The sequence below is a fragment of the Aquarana catesbeiana genome, linkage group LG05 (assembly GCF_042186555.1).
Source record: "Aquarana catesbeiana isolate 2022-GZ linkage group LG05, ASM4218655v1, whole genome shotgun sequence".
Lineage (NCBI taxonomy): Eukaryota > Metazoa > Chordata > Amphibia > Anura > Ranidae > Aquarana > Aquarana catesbeiana.
The window spans coordinates 608,642,178-608,662,021 of NC_133328.1; the positions used below are offsets into that span (position 1 = coordinate 608,642,178).

At 42.1% G+C, this 19,844-nt stretch overlaps 1 protein-coding gene across 1 annotated transcript in view; it reads right to left on the reverse strand.

The window, feature by feature from the left end:
• The window catches only part of TMEM65 (transmembrane protein 65), a 182,673-nt gene that overhangs the window by 44,682 nt on the left and 118,147 nt on the right, over positions 1 to 19,844 (reverse strand). The window contains exon 3 of the mRNA XM_073632227.1: positions 19,186 to 19,253. Within this exon, the coding sequence (XP_073488328.1) occupies positions 19,186 to 19,253 (68 nt within the window). The remainder of the gene's footprint in view (positions 1 to 19,185; positions 19,254 to 19,844) is intronic.

The following is a 19,844-nucleotide window of genomic DNA, read 5'->3' on the forward strand; positions in this document are numbered from 1 at the left end:
CCCTTTGCTTGCTCTTATCTGGCCCTTGGGGCACCATTCCAACAACTGACATCAATAAAAGGGACACCATTCCCCCTACTGACACAATCAATGGGGTACTATTCTCCTCATTGATATCAACAATGGGGCACTACTCCTCCCATTAAAACTGATAATGGGGGTGCTGATGCCAGGGTATTTTCTACCCCCACTGGTAACAGTCCGGCCCCCCTAAAGCCTGGAGGACAGTAAACTGGCCCTTTGCTTGGAAAGTTTGGAGACCCCTGGTCTAGAGGCAACTGTAAAATATGGTTGAGATTCCTTGCAGGTTTGGAGCTGCAATTCTGCACATGGATTTGGGAATTTGGTCATTTAAAGTGGTTGTAAAAGCATTTTTTTTAAACACTTAAAGGGTAACTCCACTTTTGTGGGGAAAAAATAGCAAACAGAGAAATAATAATATAGCGTATACAATTGTGACACTAATCATATTGCAAATGAATGTTATTAAAAATTACCTTTCCTTTTCAATCTGCACTGCAGCCTTTGTAATTTTATTTAAATGCAATGCAATATGGCTACCTGGAGTTGTTCTGTACACAGAATGTGTACTGACCACTCCCCAGAAACATTTCCTGCTTGTGTGATTGGCTCCTCAATTTTCCCAGAAGTCTGTCTAAGATAAAAAGACAGATTTCAGGCATCCCCTGCAACAAAAATGTCATTTTTGGCGAGATACACCCTGTAGGAACACGTGGAAAGGGATGCAGGCCCAGCAGATTTCCTCATTAGTGCTCTGCAGGTGCACATCTGATAGATAATTATGAAACCACTCCCATTAGACCCACTTATCACAGAGGCAAATACAGGGATTTCTTCAGAATAACAAATGGTAGGAATCTGCAACAAAGGTGGTTATAATCCTTGCAATGTACATAGATCACCCAGAGGGGAATGTTTTTTTCTCAACAAAAGTGGAGTTATGCTTTAAGGTGTTACTACACACACACACAAGAGTAAAATCTGTCTGTATATGCAGTAAATTATGCTTGTTATGCTCACTGTGGAACCTAAGGAGTTAATCATCTGCATTGTATAAAAAGGCTGTTTGATCCTGTATCCTCTCATCCTCCCCTTCTTCCATTGTTTCCAATCCATCTCCTGATAAGAAAGAGCCTTTGAAGGCACTCTGCACATGCTCAGTTTGATGTGTATTGCTAGAGAGGTTTTTGTTCCATTAGGAGGGTGCATGTGATCAGCACAGGGCCAATCAGCACTGTCCATACAGAGGGTCAGGGGTCCTACAGCCTCATAGGACATTCAGAGTAGAATGAAAACTCCTCCTTTAAGCTTTAACCAGACACTGACAGAAGTCACAAGAACGATATTTAGCAGTTTATATTTACTAAAATAATTGTATTTCCATGTTCTGTGTACTGTGGGAGACCAGATATAGTGAATGCAGAGTCCTGTAAGAGTTTAGTAACACTTTAAAGACTGCTACAGCAGGGCAGACCTACTGTGCAGAATCAAGTATATATATATATATATATATATATATATATATATATATATATATATATATATATACATATATATACATATACACACACACACACACACACACACACATGATTACATACATGATTCTGCACTTCCACCTAGGGATTACTCACAGCAGAAGCCGATCTGCAAGTGCCGGGTATTGTATGTCTGCCGGCACCTGCCGATCGTGGGGCAGAGACACAAAATGGAACTTTGCCTATGTAAACAAGGCAGAGCTCCATTCTGATGGGTGGAAAGTGATGGACGTTTTGTCCCTGCGAAGCAGGGAATAAAATCCACTCTTAGTAAAAGTAGCACACAGTTTACACAAAAACACTGGCTAGGTACACAGTTAACCTTTTGATCGCCCTAGATGTTTAACCCCTTTCATTAGTACAGTGACAGTATATTTTTTAGCACTGACCACTCTATTAAGTGTCACTGGTTCCCACAAAGTGTCAGTGTCCAATTGTCCACCACAAAATCACTAATTGTTGCCATTACTAGTATAAAAAAAATAAAAACAAATACAACTTCCAGTATATATCTCATAGATTGTAGATAACTATAACTTTTGCACAAACCAATCAATATATGCTTATTGGGATTTTTTTTTTTACCAAAAATATGTAGCAGAATACATATTGGCCTAAATTTATGAAGAAATTCAATTTTTTTCAAATTTTTATTGGGTATGATTTATAGCCGAAAGTAAAAAATAGTTTTTTTTTCAAAATTGTCTGTCTTTGATTATAGCTCAAGAAATAAAAAATGCAGTGGTGATCAAATACCACCAAAAGAAAGCTCTATTTGTGGGGGAAAAAGGAAATAAATGTTATTTGTGTACAGTGTCGCACGACCGCGCAACTGTCAGTTAAAGTAATGCAGTGCCGTATCGCAAAAATTGACCTGGTCATGAAGGGGGGGGGGGGGGGGGGTAAATCTTCTGGAGGGCAAGTGGTTAAAATAATAAACATGTTATACTTACCTGCTCTATGAAACAGAATGCTTTAAGGTTAAAAACCTTGAGGCTTTAGTGGTCTCTACCGAGTGCTAAAAAGTACAGGTAGATACTGATCCATTATTTATTATTACCAGGGAGGCATCTGGTTAGTCTCAATTCTACAATGACCCCAAACATACCGTACAGCCCTGAGTACGGGAAGGGATGGTATGATTCCCACAGAGCCATTGAGCTCAATATAAAGTCTGTCTGTGATTACATGACCAGCAAGAAACTACCAAAACAACCCAAATCCATAGAAGAACTGTGGTGAGTTCCAGATGTTTGGAACAACCTCTCTGCTGAGTTCCTTAAAGTGGATGTAAACCTCTGACAGTTTACGCTGACACCATGCAATCCCGGGAGACGGCCCTGCTCCTCTCTAGCTCACACCAAGTGATTGAAAGCCTCAGCTGTGCACGTTTCCCTATGAGATTGTGTAGAGGGGGGTGTGTCCATTCCCTCCACCCACATCTCAAATTACACTCAGCGCTGTGTAGTGTGTGACGTCAGACCTCCACCCTTTGCTTTCTGGATGTTCAGAAATAGCCTTTGGTCTGTGTACTTTGAACATCTGTGAAGAAGAAAGGGCTGCAGATAACAAGGTACAGGAGGATTTGTTTAATCTCTGTGTATCACCTGAGACTAGTTACTTTAGGCCGTGTTCACAGCATGGGGTCCAGTGTATGTCTGCAAGTCAGGTGCAAATTTTTCCCTGAATTTGCATCTAAACTGGACCCAAAGACGCACAGGATCCTTCTGCAATCCAGACCGATTGAGAGCTGGTCACAGTTGCATGTCATGCGATTTGCATGCGGGGAAACCCGCATCCAATTTGCATATTTGTGAACCCAGCCTCACTGCTTATATGTAATGGTTTACAGCCCCTTAAATTGGTTGTAAACCTAGTTACACCACTTTTACCTACAGGTAAGCCTATAATAAGGCCTACCTGTAGGTACCGTGAACAGGGCTCAAATTTTCAAGTCCTGAGCTACTAGCCAGGCCTCAAGGGTTACTCGCCACCAGTTGCCGCACCAAACCTCTACCCTGCCCCGCCCCGCCCCTAATTCCACCCCTAAACACGCCCTCATAAATTATCTCATGAAATGACACTTAAATGTTTTATGCAGCATTAAGCAACTTTATTCGTGCTCATCAATGCAGCCCCGCCCGCGTCCACCAATGCAGCCCCGCCCGCGTCCACCAATGCAGCCCCGCCCGCGTCCACCAATGCAGCCCCGCCCGCGTCCACCAATGCAGCCCCGCCCACATCCGCCAATGCAGCCCCGCCCACATCCACCAATGCAGCCTACCCGTGTCCATCATGCAGCCTACCCGTGTCCATAATGCAGCCTACCCGTGTCCATCATGCAGCCTACCCGTGTCCATCATGCAGCCTACCCGTGTCCATCATGCAGCCTACCCGTGTCCATCATGCAGCCTACCCGTGTCCATCATGCAGCCTACCCGTGTCCATCATGCAGCCTACCCGTGTCCATCATGCAGCCTACCCGTGCCCATCATGCTGACTAGCCGCGCCCATCATGCTGACTAGCCACGCCCATCATGCTGACTAGCCGCGCCCATCATGCTGACTAGCCGCGCCCATCATGCTGACTAGCCGCGCCCATCATGCTGCCTACCCGTGTCCATCATGCTGCCTACCCGTGTCCATCATGCTGCCTAAACGTGTCCATCATGCTGCCTACCTGTGTCAATCATGCTGCCTACCTGTGTCAATCATGCAGCTTACCTGTGTCCATTAGCAAAAGGAGGCAGGAAGTGGGGAGAGCCGCAGTTCGCTGCTTCTGTCGGCAATTGTCCCCACCCCCCACACACAGGAAAAAACACAAGGGACTATTTCGGTACTGAAGATAGTTAGATATTAGTACAAAGCAATGGAGAAAAATAGTAGGATAAAAACTGTATTTTTAATAGAAAACCATTTTTAAAAGGAGATATATATATCTAAATATTACAATAATAATAGCATATACAGTTGTAATACAGGACAAAGTAATGTATACAACCACATAAATTGCATCCAGTGATAACAGAGATTGCAAAAGTGACTTGGATTCTCGACCGGTTTCGCGGTATTCACCGCTTCCTCAGGAGAGTAAAGTCTATAATGTGGCATAGAAGAGAGGTAATGAACATACAACAGTTCACAGATGCATAGTGTTTTTTTTGTGTGATAATTACAGCGCAATCATTGGAAAATACAATAGACAATAATGTACAGGTTTCAATCCAAGTCACTTTTGCAATCTCTGTTATCACTGGATGCAATTTATTTTTTTTTCCTGTGTGTGGGGGGTGGGGACAATTGCCGACAGAAGCAGCGAACTGCGGCTCTCCCCACTTCCTGCCTCCTTTTGCTAGTAGATTTCTGGGATGATGGTACTTTATATTTGGTAACCCAACTTTTTGACCATAGGCGCTTTCCCCTATTGATTACCTGTGTCCATCATGCAGGGGTGCAGAGGAGAGGAAGAGCATTGCCGGCTGGATAAGAGCGTGAGGGATATCACTGGAACAGCTTTGATTTCAATTGCTTTGTTCCCGCCGCTCGGTGTCCCGTACAGCCCCGCCCCCTGGCCAGGGAACTTTGATACACGTCACTCGTCCCGGGATTGAGCGGGTGATCTGTCTATCAAATTCCCCGGAACCAGGGGGCGGGGCTGTGTGTGACAGCGAGTGCGGGGAACACTCGCCTATTGAAATGAAAGCCACTAGTGATGTCCCTCACGCTCTGAACCATCCAGCCGGCTCTCTCCTCTCTCTTCCCCTCCACGAGCGCTGGGAGGACTCCCATACAACCCGTCGGCCGACGGGGCTCGCCCTCCTGCTTCCAGGCAGCCCACCCTCGCCAGCCCTCAAAATCCACTCGCAAAATGCGAGCAGGCGAGTGGAATTTTTAAGGGCTGCCGTGAATATCTCCTAAACTTGCACAGTTTAGGAGATAGTCACTGTATACGCTTGCGCCGGCCGTCACTGGTTCATACGCACTAAAGAAATGGCTCGCTCATGCCGTTTCTTCAGAGCCTAAAACAATGACCGGTGGCTCCCGCGCGCATGCGTGGGAGTGACATCATCGCAGCTCCGGCCAATCACATCGCCGGAAGCCCACAAACCCGGAAATAACTCCGGGAGACATGTTGCCAGTCACAGCGGTGTGCGGGGACCGCTGCAACAGCATCGATCTAAGGTCAGCATTTCATAATGAGCTAGTATATGATGCATACTAGCTCATTATGCCTTTGTCTTGCAGGTTTTTTTGTTTTTGTTTTGTTTTTTTTTTTTAGTTTACCACCACTTTAAGCTGTGTGCACATGTACCAAGGAGAACTGATGCAGTTTTGCAAGACAGAAGGCCTTATGGGTGAACATACCAAACATTGAGTTGATTTAGGCATCTTTAATTTATATTTTGTAGGCCTGGGAAAGAGAGTAAGAGAAAGGGGGAAGAGTGCAAACACTAGATAAAGATTAAAAGAGATCTGACTCTCCAGTCGTGTCATTTGGGACAGGAAGTGAGGAGAATTCTCTTTATGAAGAACACAAAGTAATAAAAACGTAGGTTTTGATCCAGTAGGCTCAGAGGGGTTAGAACACATGTTGGATTGTTATTGCTGTGTTCCTGTTGGGATGATTTCCCTTTATTTTCTACCCAAACCTAAAGAAAAACGTCTGAGTGTTGAATGACAATGTAACTGCCACAAATCTATTTTTATATTATATTCCCAGAATCCCCGGCACGGCCAAATCACACTGGCAATGAAATCTTCTGCACTGTGAGGACTACACAGTATTGTCAGTCTATTACTGCTTGGGGGGGGGCTGTTAAGGCAGATTACAGGAATTGCAAAACTTGTCCAAAAAATATGCAGATGAGATGACAGAGGCAGCTGTAATGCATCAGTAAGAAATAGTGGTGTGGGTCAAAAGAAAGCAGAACCACTCGAGGTTCTGTGTGTATTCCTCTGGTCCCTCAATGTGCCAGATGCTGGCCCTAAAGAGCTCATTCTGCTCTGTATAAGGATTGATAAAGAATGTAGCACTAAAAAATATAAAGCAATAAACAAAAACAGAGTACAAAATAAATGCAAATGGTGAAAACATATGAGAAGAATCACGCTCAAATGTAATAAATATGAGAAAGTACATATATATGATGGGCAGAAACACAAGTGAGAAAAGTCCCCAAGATGGAAATATCCTTAAGATAAATTTATAAGTCCACCACAAAGGAGTTGTTGCTCAGAAGTGGGGTACAACGGCCTTGGCAGGCATGTAGAGCACCAGGGATAATGTGTCCTCCACCCAAGGTAAGGGGTTTACACTCTTACCGGAAGAGGTGGACTCGAGTGTCAGCGACAAGTCAATCAAGCAAGAAAGTCCCGATCAGCAAACTTCCAGAAATGATCCAGGGAATCCAGCAAACTCCCGGAAGTGATCCAAGAAAATGAGCATGTAAGCGGTAAGGCTGGGACTTGGATGTTAAATAACCAGACTGGAAGACCAAAAACTCTCATCCGAGGAGGTATAGAAAGAAAAAAAGATACCTCCATATGGTGTAGGTCAAAAAGGTGGGTTTTATAAAAAAAAAAAAAAATCCATAAGATTAAAACTGTGATCACAGAATAAAAGCAAGCCCGTGCTTGGCTTTCAGCTTACCACATTGCTTTTATTCTTTAACATCCAAGTCCCAGCCTTACGCTTACCTGCTCGATTTCCTGGATCCCTTCCGGGAGTTCGCTGGATTCCCTGGATCATTTCTGAAAGTTTGCTGATCAGGACATCCTTGCTTGAATGACTCGTTTTCGCTGACACTCGAGTCCACCTCTTCCGGTAAGAGTGTAAACCAATGACCTTGGGTGGAGGACACATTATCCCTGGTGCTCTACATGCCTGCCAAGGCCGTTGTACCCCACTTCTGAGCAAAAACTCCTTTGTGGTGGGCTTTATATAAATTTACCTTAACCACTTACAGACCGCCCACCATCGTTATACGTCGGTACTTTGAAGAGGAGTATCGTTGTTATGGTAGCAGCTAGCTGCCATAACCCCGGTATCCTCTTCTTCAGTGGGCGGTCCACTGCAAGATAAAAGTGTTCTCTGTGGCGGATTCGCAGCGACATCACTTTTATCGGCGGCGGGATAGGCCCCCCTCCCTCTGCGCCCTGGTGCCCTCCTCCGCTTACTGGAGCCGTGGATAGCGGCGGAGGTGACCGGATCCTCTCCCTAGCCTGACATTGAGACGAGTGAGTGGAAGATGGCCCCCACCCATCTCCTTATCATAGCTCTTATAGGGACATTTTTTTAAAATTGCATTTTAGTGTAAATATGAGATCTGAGGTCTTTTTGACCCCAGATCTCATCTTTATGAGGTCCTGTCATGCTTTTTTTCTATTACAAGGGATGTTTACATTCCTTATAATAGAAATAAAAGTGACACAATTTAAAAAAAAAAAAGAAAAAAAAAAGAACAGTGTAAAAAATAAAAGGTAAAATAAATAAGAAAAAAAAAATTAAATTTTTAAGCGTGCCCCGTCCCACCAAGCTCGCGTGCAGAAGCGAACGCATACGTGAGTAGCGCCCGCATATGAAAACGGTATTCAAACCACACGCGAGAGGTATCGCCGCGATCGGTAGAGTAAGAGCAATAATTCTAGCCCTAGACCTCCTCTATAACTCAAAACATGCAACCTGTAGAATTTTTTAAATGTCGCCTATGGAGATTTTTAAGGGTAAAAGTTTATCGTCATTCCACGAGCGGGTGCAATTTTGAAGCATGACATGTTGGGTATCAATTTACTCGGCATAACATTATCTTTCACAATAATAAAATTGGGCTAACTTTACTGTTGTCTTATTTTTTTAATTCAAAAAAGTGAATTTTTAAAAAAAAAAAGGGCGCTTGTAAGACCGCTGCGCAAATACGGTGTGACAGAAAGTATTGCAACGACTGCCATTTTATTCTCTAGGGTGTTAGAAAAAAAATATATAATGTTTGGGGGTTCCAAGTAATTTTCTAGCAAAAAAAACGGTTTTTAACTTGTAAACAACAAATCTCAGAAAGAGGCTCGGTTCTTAAGTGGTTAAGGATATTTCCATCTTGGGGACTTTTTTCACTTGGGTTTCCACCCATCATATATAAGTACTTTCTCATATTTTTTACATTTGAGAGTGATTCTTATCATATGTTTTCACCATTTGCATATAATATTTTGTACACCGTTTTTGTTTTTTGCTTTATATTTTCTAATGCTACATTCTTTATCAATCCTTCACATTGAATTTTTTTACATTCTTATGTAGCAGCTGTCCTTTCTCTCTTACACACTGGGTCAGCGCAGTAATATCCCTTATCCGCATTGCTCGGTATAATACCAAACACAGAAGACGAGGTCGCACTCTGATGACATCATACCATAGGTTTTGTTCAACAAGCTTCTGACACAGTCCCCACCCATAGGCACACCTGGTTAACGCATTTCATGACCAGGTGTGGGCTACGCCTTCGTTATTTCTTCATCAATTAAGGAGGTAAAAGGACACAAATAGCATACTTTGTATAAAAAGGGATTCTGAAGGCAAAACATTTTGAGGAATGGGTAAAAAGTGGGTGGGAGAGGAGAATGGGAGAGTTTTGCCTGGAGATAGGCTTTGTGTCTTTTACGATGGAGAACGGTTGCCTTAGCATCTTTAGGTTTACGGGTAACAAGATTCAGGAACAGTTGCTAGGCACAGTGCCCTTCCAAAGGATGGCACACAAGAATGGATGAGAACTCACTATTTGCACATTATACAATGTAAGGGGTGGTGGTAAAATCCTGCCATGGTGGGGGAACACAAGGAAAGCAGCACTGCTCCAGGCTCCAATGTTCCTCCTCAGCCACAGATGGGTCGGGTGGTGGCCACGAGAGCACATCCCCACTCCTAAAGCTGTAATGGCAACAAACTGAAGACTGCACTCCGATGATGTGACTTCTTTGTAAAAACACATTGGGCCTGTTACGGGTAAAACACATCAGATGGGGCCGTTCTCAGGTGGGAACATTCAGTATGATGGCTTTGGTTGAATAAAGATTTTACAAGAAAGCGACCTCACAGTGTGGTCTTCAGTTTTTTGCAAAATGGCATGGTTACGAAAACTCCACGCAACGGACCAAAGTTTCGAAAAGCCGCTATCAAACATGGTGGTTTTTTTGTTTGGACAGGAGAAACCAAGTCCACCTTTCCCCTTCTGCTTGTTTTCTTACAACACAGTGCGGCACTGCTTCCATCTGTATCTGAATGATGAAATCTGGAAACCTGGCACGTTGGCTTCCAAAGCCCATAAAATATGTTGCTGTTCTATAAATAAAGAATAATAATTATGCAGTGTGATCAACTCCAAATACTTCTGGCAGGGAAGACCACAAAGGCTGCCATTTAGACGGAGGGAGCCAAGCACACAGCAAAGGAAAGTGTTTAAAGCATTGAAGACATTATCTATATACTGGCAAAGCACGGAGAAATAAAAGCAGGAAGATAAATTAGGTCTGCGGTAAACAGAAAGTGTCTAGCTGCTAACTAACTGGTTGCTATGGGCAACAGACCTACATACACTGTATTGCCAGAAGTATTGGGACGCCTGCCTTTACATACACATGCGCTTTAATGGTATCCCAGTCTTAGTCCGTAGGGTTCAATATTGAGTTGGCCCACCCTTTGCAATTTAAACAACTTCAACTCTTCTGGGAAGGCTGTCCACAAGGTTTAGGAGTGTGTCTATGGGATGTTTGACCATTCTTTCAGAAGCGCATTTGTGAGGTCAGGCACTGATGTTGGACAAGAAGGCCTGGCTCATAGTGACCTCTCTAATTCATCCCAAAGGTGTTCTTCATGTTGCCATGAATGCAGCACCAATGTTGCCGTGCATGCAGCACCCCCCATTGCCATGAATGCAGCACTGCCATTGTCATGAATGCAGCACCGCCATTGCCATGAATGCAGCACTGCCATTGTCATGAATGCAGCACCGCCATTGTCATGAATGCAGCACCGCCATTGCCATGAATGTAGCACCGCCATTGTCATGAATGCAGCATCGCCATTGTCATGAATGCAGCACCGCCATTGCCATCAGTGCAGCCTGAATCATGCCCACCTGCAGCCTTGGAGGAGACAGGGAGGGGGCGGGACGAGCACCAACAGACATACAAGAGAAACTCCCGTTTTCTCGGCGGCCTCTTTAATAGAAAGTCCCGCCTCCTTTGATGGACAAAACAGTCGTCCAATGGCAAGACAGGAGACAGGAATTCCTTTTACAGAGGCCGCCGTGTAAACAGGAAATTTTCCTCTCCTATATGTATGGCACTCGTCCTGCCCCCTCCCCGTCCCTTCCAAGGCAGCCAGCATATACATCTTTTGTGGCCCCTGGCTCTCGGGGATTCGATGGGGGCCACAAAAGATGTATACATCAAAATTACCAGGCGGGCCCGTCCGAAACCGGAACACGGCTTGGACTTTGGACATGCCTGTGTAACATAACAAAATGTGGAAAAAATGAAGCACAGTGAATACTTTTCGGATGCACTGTATAGCAAGGGCATTATTCAACTTTAGTCAAAGCTGCAGTTTGTTTTTATCTACAGGAGCTATTTACATGCATAGGCAGTTTTTTTGTAGAGGTAAACTAATCTTTAAGGCCCCTTTCACGTGATTGACCCGCTCGTATCCGCCTCTCTGTTTTTTCAGGCGGATCTGAGCGGGCCACCCATTGACTTCTATGGGCAGGCGGATGTCAGAGGAGATGTGTCTGCTGACACCCGCCTGCCATCCGATCCAACAAGATCCGCTCAAAACAGACGGATGGCGATACATTCACCAGCGGATGGGATTGGATGAAAAACAGACAGGCTGTTTTCATCCGATCTCCCCCATACAGAACAGCGGGACTCTGACAGGTCCATCCGTACACAGTGATCAGAGATGGATCCGTCATCCGCCTGCTCAGCGAGGATCAATGGAGCGATCCCCCGCTGAGCTAGTGGAGTCCATCCAACGAATCCACCCCGAGTGAAAGGGGCCTTAGACATACCTAAAGTGTGTATTGAGCCCAAGCACATGCACAAATTGGTTGGCCTGATGAATGGCTGCTCAAACCTGGGCAGTCACAAACTCCTCCATACCCTGAGCCTAGTTCCATCAAAACTACAGTGAGGGCTCTGACTGATACAGCAGGGAGGAGCCGAGGAAGCACAGATGGGCAAGAATACCTAGCATTGCACTTAAATCCTGCAATTAATTCTATCAAAGCAATGTCTGGTTGAAAACAGTCATAAATCTGAACACAATTTTGATTAAATAGAAACAGCAAACGTGTGCGAGGAGCCACAGAATAACAACATTGGCAAATTAGATGAAATCTAGAGCACTAACTGGATAATATTTGGCTGAAGCCAAACGTAGGAGCTTTTCATGATACTTACACCTTCTCTTGTTGAGAAGTGAATGCAATGCTACCTGGTGCCCTCTGGTGTTCGGTAATTATATAGTCTTTTCTTGGTCATTTTACTCTCCTACAGTTACCAATTCACCATCTCAGAACTTTCAAAAGGTAGGAACATATATTAAGTAGAGATTAAACTTGTTCTAGAGAAAAGCTAACTTGTGATTGAATGGCTTTAATGCTAGAGCAAAAATTTCTCCTGAAGAAGCCAGGTAATGGCGAAACATGTAGAGAATGTAATATCACTGTAGCTGCGGAAATGTAATACCACTGAGGCTGTCATTATAAAAGAGGCCGTACTGTTTATGGATACTATATAAAATCCCCTTCCCGCCGAGCGTACGCAGATGTGCGTACTCGGCTTTCCGGGGTTATACCGGGGTAATGCTCGCAGCTGCAGGCATTATCCCAGTACTGCGATCGGCTATCCAGTTATAACAACCGATGCGGCTAAAAGCCGCTCAGCTGTTATACCGGAGAAGCGGGAGGGGACGCCCCCCCCCCCTCTCGCCGCTCTTACCGGGCCTCCCGTTCCATCGGGAGGCCCGATGACCAATCAGCCGCCTCCAGCGGCTGGGGACAGGCTGGAACGAAGCCATGAGCAGCTTCGTTCCAGCCTCCTAATCGTAAACACGGAAGCGACGTCACTTCCCGTTTACTCAGCTGCCAATGGCGCCGGTTTTTAAAAAATACACAGTATTCAGAATCGCCTTTTTCACCGTTTTACTGTCACAAGGGATGTTTACATTCCTTGTGACAGCAATAAAAGTTATCAATTTTTTTTTTTTTTTAAATATGATTTATAAATATAAAAATAAATAAAATAAGAAAAAAAAATTTTTTTAAAGCGCCCCCGTCCCCGCGCGCTCACGCAGCAAAGAAAACGCATACGGAAGTCGTGCCTGCATATGTAAACAGTGTTCAAATCACACGTGAGGTATTGCCGCGATCGTCAGAGTTAGAACAATAATTCTAGCACTAGATCTCCTCTGTAACTCTAACCTGGTAACCGTCAAAAAAATTTAAAGCGTCACCTATGGAGATTTTTAGGTACCGTAGTTTGTCGCCATTCCACGAGTGCGTGCAATTATAAAGCGTGACATGTTTGGTATCTATTTACTCGGCGTAACATCATCTTTCACATTATACAAAAAAATTAGGGTAACTTTACTGTTTGGTTTTTTTAAAATTCATGAAAGTGTCCCTTTTCCCAAAAAGTTTTGTTTAAAACACTGCTACACAAATACTGTGTGACATAGAATATTGCAACAATCGCCATTTTATTCTCTAGATTCTCTGCTAAAAAAAAAATATATATATATGTCTGGGGGCTCTAAGTAATTTTCTAGCAAAAATGGATTTTAACTTGTAAACACCAAATTTCAAAAATAGGCTTAGTCATGAAAGAGATAAATGATGACTTTATCTTGCTTTTAACCTGGAATATGAATAAAATTGTTGAATTTTTATAAAACATGAATATACTGTTCCTCAGTAGAATGGCACCCCATATTATTCCTGTTTTTCCTGGGTAACATTTAGCTTTAGGTAAGTTAAAAAAAAAAAGAAAGAAAGAAAAGACCGTAACAGGTGCGTTATTGATGCGTTCTTGCTGCATTTTCAATGCATTTCAATGGGGAGGTGCGGTATTTGGTGCGTTTTTTTAAACTACCAAAAATGCAGCAAGCAGGATTTTTAACACCACAATGGAAGCGCAAGGGACCAGTGTGAAGACATGCATAGAATTTAAAGGGATACATTTTTCTTGGGCTTTTCTTGCACTAAAGGTGTCAATAATGGCAGACAATTAATTCATATTCATTTAAATTCACGATATATACAATAAGTAAAAGCAAACCGGGTCACTTATCCAGGGCTCAAGATAAGAAGTAAATTAAACTAAGCAGCTGCTATAATTAAATATAACATTAAGGAGAAAGCAAAAAATTTCCAAAGAAATAGGTTCTTTCCAGCTTCAGCAGCGCTGCTGCTGAAGCTGGGAAGAACCTGTTTCTTTGGAACTTTTTTGCTTCCTCCTTAATTTAAATTTACGAAATAAATTAAAAAGTCAAAATTAATACAATTGTATGTACAAATATATATTTTTTTTAAACCTGTAATTTTCGGTTTCGGTTATTGGCCAATTTTCGGTTTCAAAACCAAAATTTCCATTCAGTGCACCTCTAGTACACAGATGTGGTATTGCTGCCATTGTCAGGAGCAGGAGAATTTATTTTGAGTTGTTCTTTGACGATAAGTTATGTTAATAGCAAGAAATATATATCTACGTTAAAAAATGTTTTTGTTTTTTTTTACTATTTTGGGCCAGTTTTCCTTTGATAAAAAGGAAAAAAAATCAAGAGATATCCTTTACCATCAAAAGAAAGCCCAATTTGTACTAAAAACAAAAAAACAAAAGTATACATACTATTACTAGTAGTAGTATATACTAGTACTAGTATATACTAGTATATATAACAGTATAATTCACCTAGCTACACTAAATCAGGTGTGACCAAACTGCAGCCCCAAGACAGCTATGTATGCGGCCCAACACAAAATCGAAAACGTACTTAAAATGTTTTTTATTTTAGATTTTTTTTTGTAAAAAGGCATTTACATTAATGAGCACAAACAGCTAAAGAAAAATCTGATAGCGTATCTTTATTGGACTTTTAGAAGTTTTATCCTCCCAAAGAAAAATCTCCCACTCTTCACAATTAAATAATTGTATAAATCCACCAATAGGGTCTTGGCCCTTGTCCATGATGGGCATACTTTGTTGTTTTTCATTTTTGTCTGTTTGCTTTCTATTATTATTTTCTTGTTTTGTGTTTCTGTTTTTAGAATGTGTTATGGTAGTTTCACCTTGTCTTGAACGCCCCTGATGAAAGGACCCCACGAGCGTCCTGAAACGCGTCGGGTTGAATATCCACAATTACCACGCACGAACGATTTACCCTTCTAACTTGCTGTTTTTATAAATTATATCCCTGGTGATGTTTGCACCTGAATAATTTTATATTTTCTACAAATAAATAATTATTTATATAATTTTTTTTTATATCCTTTTCCTTGTTGCCTACAAAGTCCCCAATACTCACTTGGGGGGTATCTGCTCTTTCACACTCTTCACAATTACACCTTATTGTCATCACCTATATTTGTGAGCAACTCTTTTCCAGGCTGCACACACAAAGGGCAAAATTCAAATCAAAATATCTGATGAGCACCATGAGAATTTATTGAGAATTGCTACTCCATCCATCCAGCCAGATATTGATATAGTTTATCAAAAACAGCATCAAATATCACTCTAGTTTTATGTTGTCCTCTTTTACTTTTATAATAAAAATTATTATAAAAATAAATAAATGAATATTTTTCAGATAGGTACATTATCTAGATCAGTGATTGTTAACTTGTGATCTGCCCGACTTTTTCTGTTCATCAGTTCTCCTGTTAGTGTATTTTGTGTGTGGCCCAAGACCATGCCTCTTCTTCCAATGTGCTCCAGGAAGGTCAAAAAGTTGGACTTCCTTACACTAAGTAGTTGTGACGAGATGTACAGTTTTACGAACACATGGCAAAGTTGCAAAATTGCGTTCAGACATTAACATTAATTTTCACCTCCATCACAAAGTTGTTAAGCCAGCAGGTGTTAATTGCCATGATATATACAACAGATCCAGGTTAGTAAAGGGTGCCCAGAGGATAGGATTTTTAAGGCACCCAAAAACGTAAAATCATAAAATATCATTAAGAATAACACATTAAATGCATATATGGGTATAAAATAACCACTATAGTCTGATACAGTATACCCTGTCACAAATAGAAGTTAACCCTAACGCGTTTTGATTCAATAGATCTTTATCAGGGGGATAAACATGGGTGGTATTTATATCCCTGATGAAGATCAATGGAATCAAAATTGTGTTGGTGTTACCTATTTGTGACAGTTAGAGTGATGCCTGCATGCTGTATAAGACTATACTGGTTCTCTTAATAACCATATGTACGTTTAATGCGTTATTCCTAATAAAATTTTGTGATTTTACGTACTTGTTTTTGGGTGCCTAAAAAAAAAAAACCTCATCCTATTACTATATACCAGTTGTCACAATGATGAAATGACTGCAAACCAGGGTGGATTTGATTTAAAACAAGTTGATTTAAATCATAATTTAAATCACTAGAAAAAAGGCTTGATTTAATTTTAATTTTTTAAGAACAACTGTCATTTCTGTCCCGCAGGGGCTCCCCCTCTGACCCGCTGTTGACTCGCCAACAGTCCCATTAATGGGACGGCTGGTGATGTGGCAGTGACACAACAAGGTGAGGGACGTGGCGGCAGCAGGTGAGTGGATGCCCACTAACAGACTCTGCCATGATGGATCTGAAATGACAGGTGCTCTTTAAATGTAAGAACTTATTCTTGCTGGTAGTTAGAATCTTTAATATTTGCAAACAAAATGAAGGTTTCCTATTTAGAATAATAAGCTGTCAGGTTAGTAAAACAGCGATATCAAAACCGATTCAATTATACAGTTTGTAGTGTACATAGATTTGCAAAACAATGGGATAAAGGAATATTCCAGAACTTTGTTTTATCTCATGCGTACTGTAAAATTTTGTGAATGCATCAATGCAGTGCATGTTATTTCAGCTTGCAGAGCTTGGATACATTGAATGAGTTTACCACAAGTGTAAATATTGCAGAATATACAGCCTCATGCTACATAACTAAGCTCAATTTCATGCTGAATAAACTAAATTATTAATGAATCTTAAATAGAAAACTATCTTTAGATAGATTTTTACTCCAAAAGCATTTTATTAAAATAAATTTGATAAAAAAAAAAAAAAAAAAAAAAAGATTTAAATTAAAAAAAATAAATTTTTGATTTTTTTTTTTTTTTAAATCATTAATTTATATCCACCCTGCTGCGAACCAAGCTGACTAGTTCAGAATAGTAAGTGAGCAACCAGTGCTTCCAGTTCTACAACAGCATATAGATTAATGCTCCTTCAGCAAGGGCCAAGCATTGAGCATGGTAATATACAAATTGTGCTCGGGATTGAGTAGAGCAGGTTTACAAGGATAATCTCACTTTCTTTTCCTGTCCTTTGAGAGCTGTCATCAGGGGAATTGCCATTTGTACTCTGCTTTTATTTACGTCATCACTTCTAAATGTGCACTATCTTGGCTGTGTGTATGAAGAGCTACCTCAAACAGAGGAACCCTTCATACGGGAGTGATCTCTAACTTTCTTAGCGGTAGCACATCTGATGTGCCAACCTCTGTCAGCGACAAAGCGCCGCTCGTTTTTCGGCCGCTAGTGGGGCGCTTTTAACACCTGTTAGCGGCCGAAGAAGGGGTTAAAAGCACTCGTGTTGCGGCGCTTCCGAAGCTCTTTTCAGGTGCTTTGGAAACGCTGCCCATTCATTTTAATGGGCAGGGCGCATTGGGAGCACTGTACACAGCGCTCCCAAACCGCCCCAAAGATGCTGCTTGCAGGACTTTTCCTAACATCCCACAAGCGCACCGCCCCAGTGTGAAAAGTCACACTGAAATTAATGGGAGGCGTTTTTCAGGCGTTTTTTAGAGGCTATTTCTAGCACTAAAACGCCTGAAAAATGCCTCAGTGTAAAACTGGCCTTAGGGTCCTTTCACACAGGCTGTCTGATCAGGTCCGCCTGTTAGTTTTGGTGGACCTGATCGGGCACTGCATTGTCCTCTATGTAGCGGCCGAAGTCAGCTGCCACCTACCACCATCTGATCTGATCCTGGTGGTCCTATTTTCCATTCTTCCAGTGGATCGGATCAATTGGAAACGGACAGGCAGTCGGTTTCCATTTGATTTCAACACAGAGGAAAGTGGGACTGTGTCTGTGTCCGCTCTGCACAGTGAACAGGCACGGACCGGTCATCCACCTGCTCAGCGGAGATCACAGGATTTGATTGACAGCAGTAGGAACCAATGGCTCCTGCTTCTATCAATTTGTCCAATGAAGAGAGAGAGAGCGGCTGGAGCCGCTGCACTCGTGCACATCGCTGGATCAGATCAGGTAAGAAAAAAGTGGGGGGGGGGTCAGGGGGGCAGCTGAAGCACAGAAGGCTTTTCACCTTAATGCATAGAATGCATTAAGGTGAAAAACCTTAAGGATTTACAACTACTTTAAGAAAGTCATTAGACATAACCGAGGGAGGTGGATCATTTTTATAAGCCTTGCTAGCTACAAACTCTGGGAATCTGTCTCTTTGGTAATTCTAAGGCTGGGTTCACACTATTGCAAATTGGATGTGGGAATTCGCAATAGCAGGAGATTTTGACTGTCTCTCTATGGCACCGGTTCACATATCTTCGCTGCGGCTCCGGGGCGAATTTGCACAGAGTCTTTTGGTCCTTTTCAGGTTCAAATTCATAAAAAAATTCAGGCTGAAATTGGACCCGAAACGCTGAACAAGGACGCATCGGACCCCTGCTGGGAGCCGCATGCGAAGATAGTGTGAACCCAGCCTAAAAGTGGTTTATGCCATCGTATCTATGGAGGCTGTTGTAAGCTCTTTATTGTTTCCTTTCTGATATCACACGTGTCTAGCATTCCCCAGACAGCAGCTGTGAAAACTGTGTAAAAATCAACTTTATTTATTGACCCCTTTTCCTTCCTTTCCTCTTTTCCCTCCTCTTCTGGTTGGTTGGAATTGTTTATTTTTTCCATTTGCTGACCTCAACCAATAGAAAAATAAAAAATTGTTCTGGCCAATTGAATTTCCACTCTGAGTTTTCACAGCTGCTATATAAGGATTGTTAGAGAGCTGTGATAAAACAGACGGCAGAGACTTTTTGGAATAACTATTTGAGAGACTTTTACATTGAACTTATAAATGTATTCATCTTTATAATTTTACTTACATAATTATCCCCTGGAGGTGCCTGCATACCTGCGTACACCATTCACCATTCCTTTTTATATCCTGCTGTCTCAGACAATGAATATTCACAGAATTTTACATGTGGCCCTTTGGTGATGTTGAGGGCCACACTTAAAGGCCCACCAAATAAAGGAAGATGACCATCACTGCTTTAAAGAACAGTTGGTAAAATGTAAAAAAAAAAAAAAAAAAAAGAGAGAAATTGGTTCCTTACCGCAGCAATCATGATGGCGTTATCCAAGAAGCCAAACCCTATGAACGGCAATGCATTGTGGATGAACACTGGAACACAAAGATGGAAAATACAAAAATGTCAAAAGATAAAGTCTACATTGAATAAAGAAATATTTTTGATGCATTTATTTCATGTTTTCTGCCTTTGTTTAAAATATGAATAGTAACCCCCCTCCAGATGCCAACATCTTTCCAGAGCCCTGTAGGGACACCTGTCTGATGACACCGACACACAGTGTATGATCAGGGAGGACACATTTCACGTTATTATTGTCTCCCAGACAGACACACTGAAATCAATGCACTCTGAGGTCTCGAAGGACCTGAAATGCCCAATGCTCTGTATGTGTGATCTGTAGTTCAGGCATTTAGGTTACATAAGAAAGCTGGGAAATAACTTCCAAATTAGGATCTCAACACTGGCATTGTTAGGAGACGTTACAGCATATGTTTAATATTTTGTATTTTTATGGTAACCATTTAGTCTTGTTTTCCTAAGCAGATCAAACCCCAATTTCTGCAATCACATTTAATCTTTAACCACTTACAGACCAGAAGATTTTCCCCTTAATGACCAGGCCATTTTTTGCGATACGGCACTGCGCTACTTTAACAATTGCGCAGTCGTGCAACGCTTGT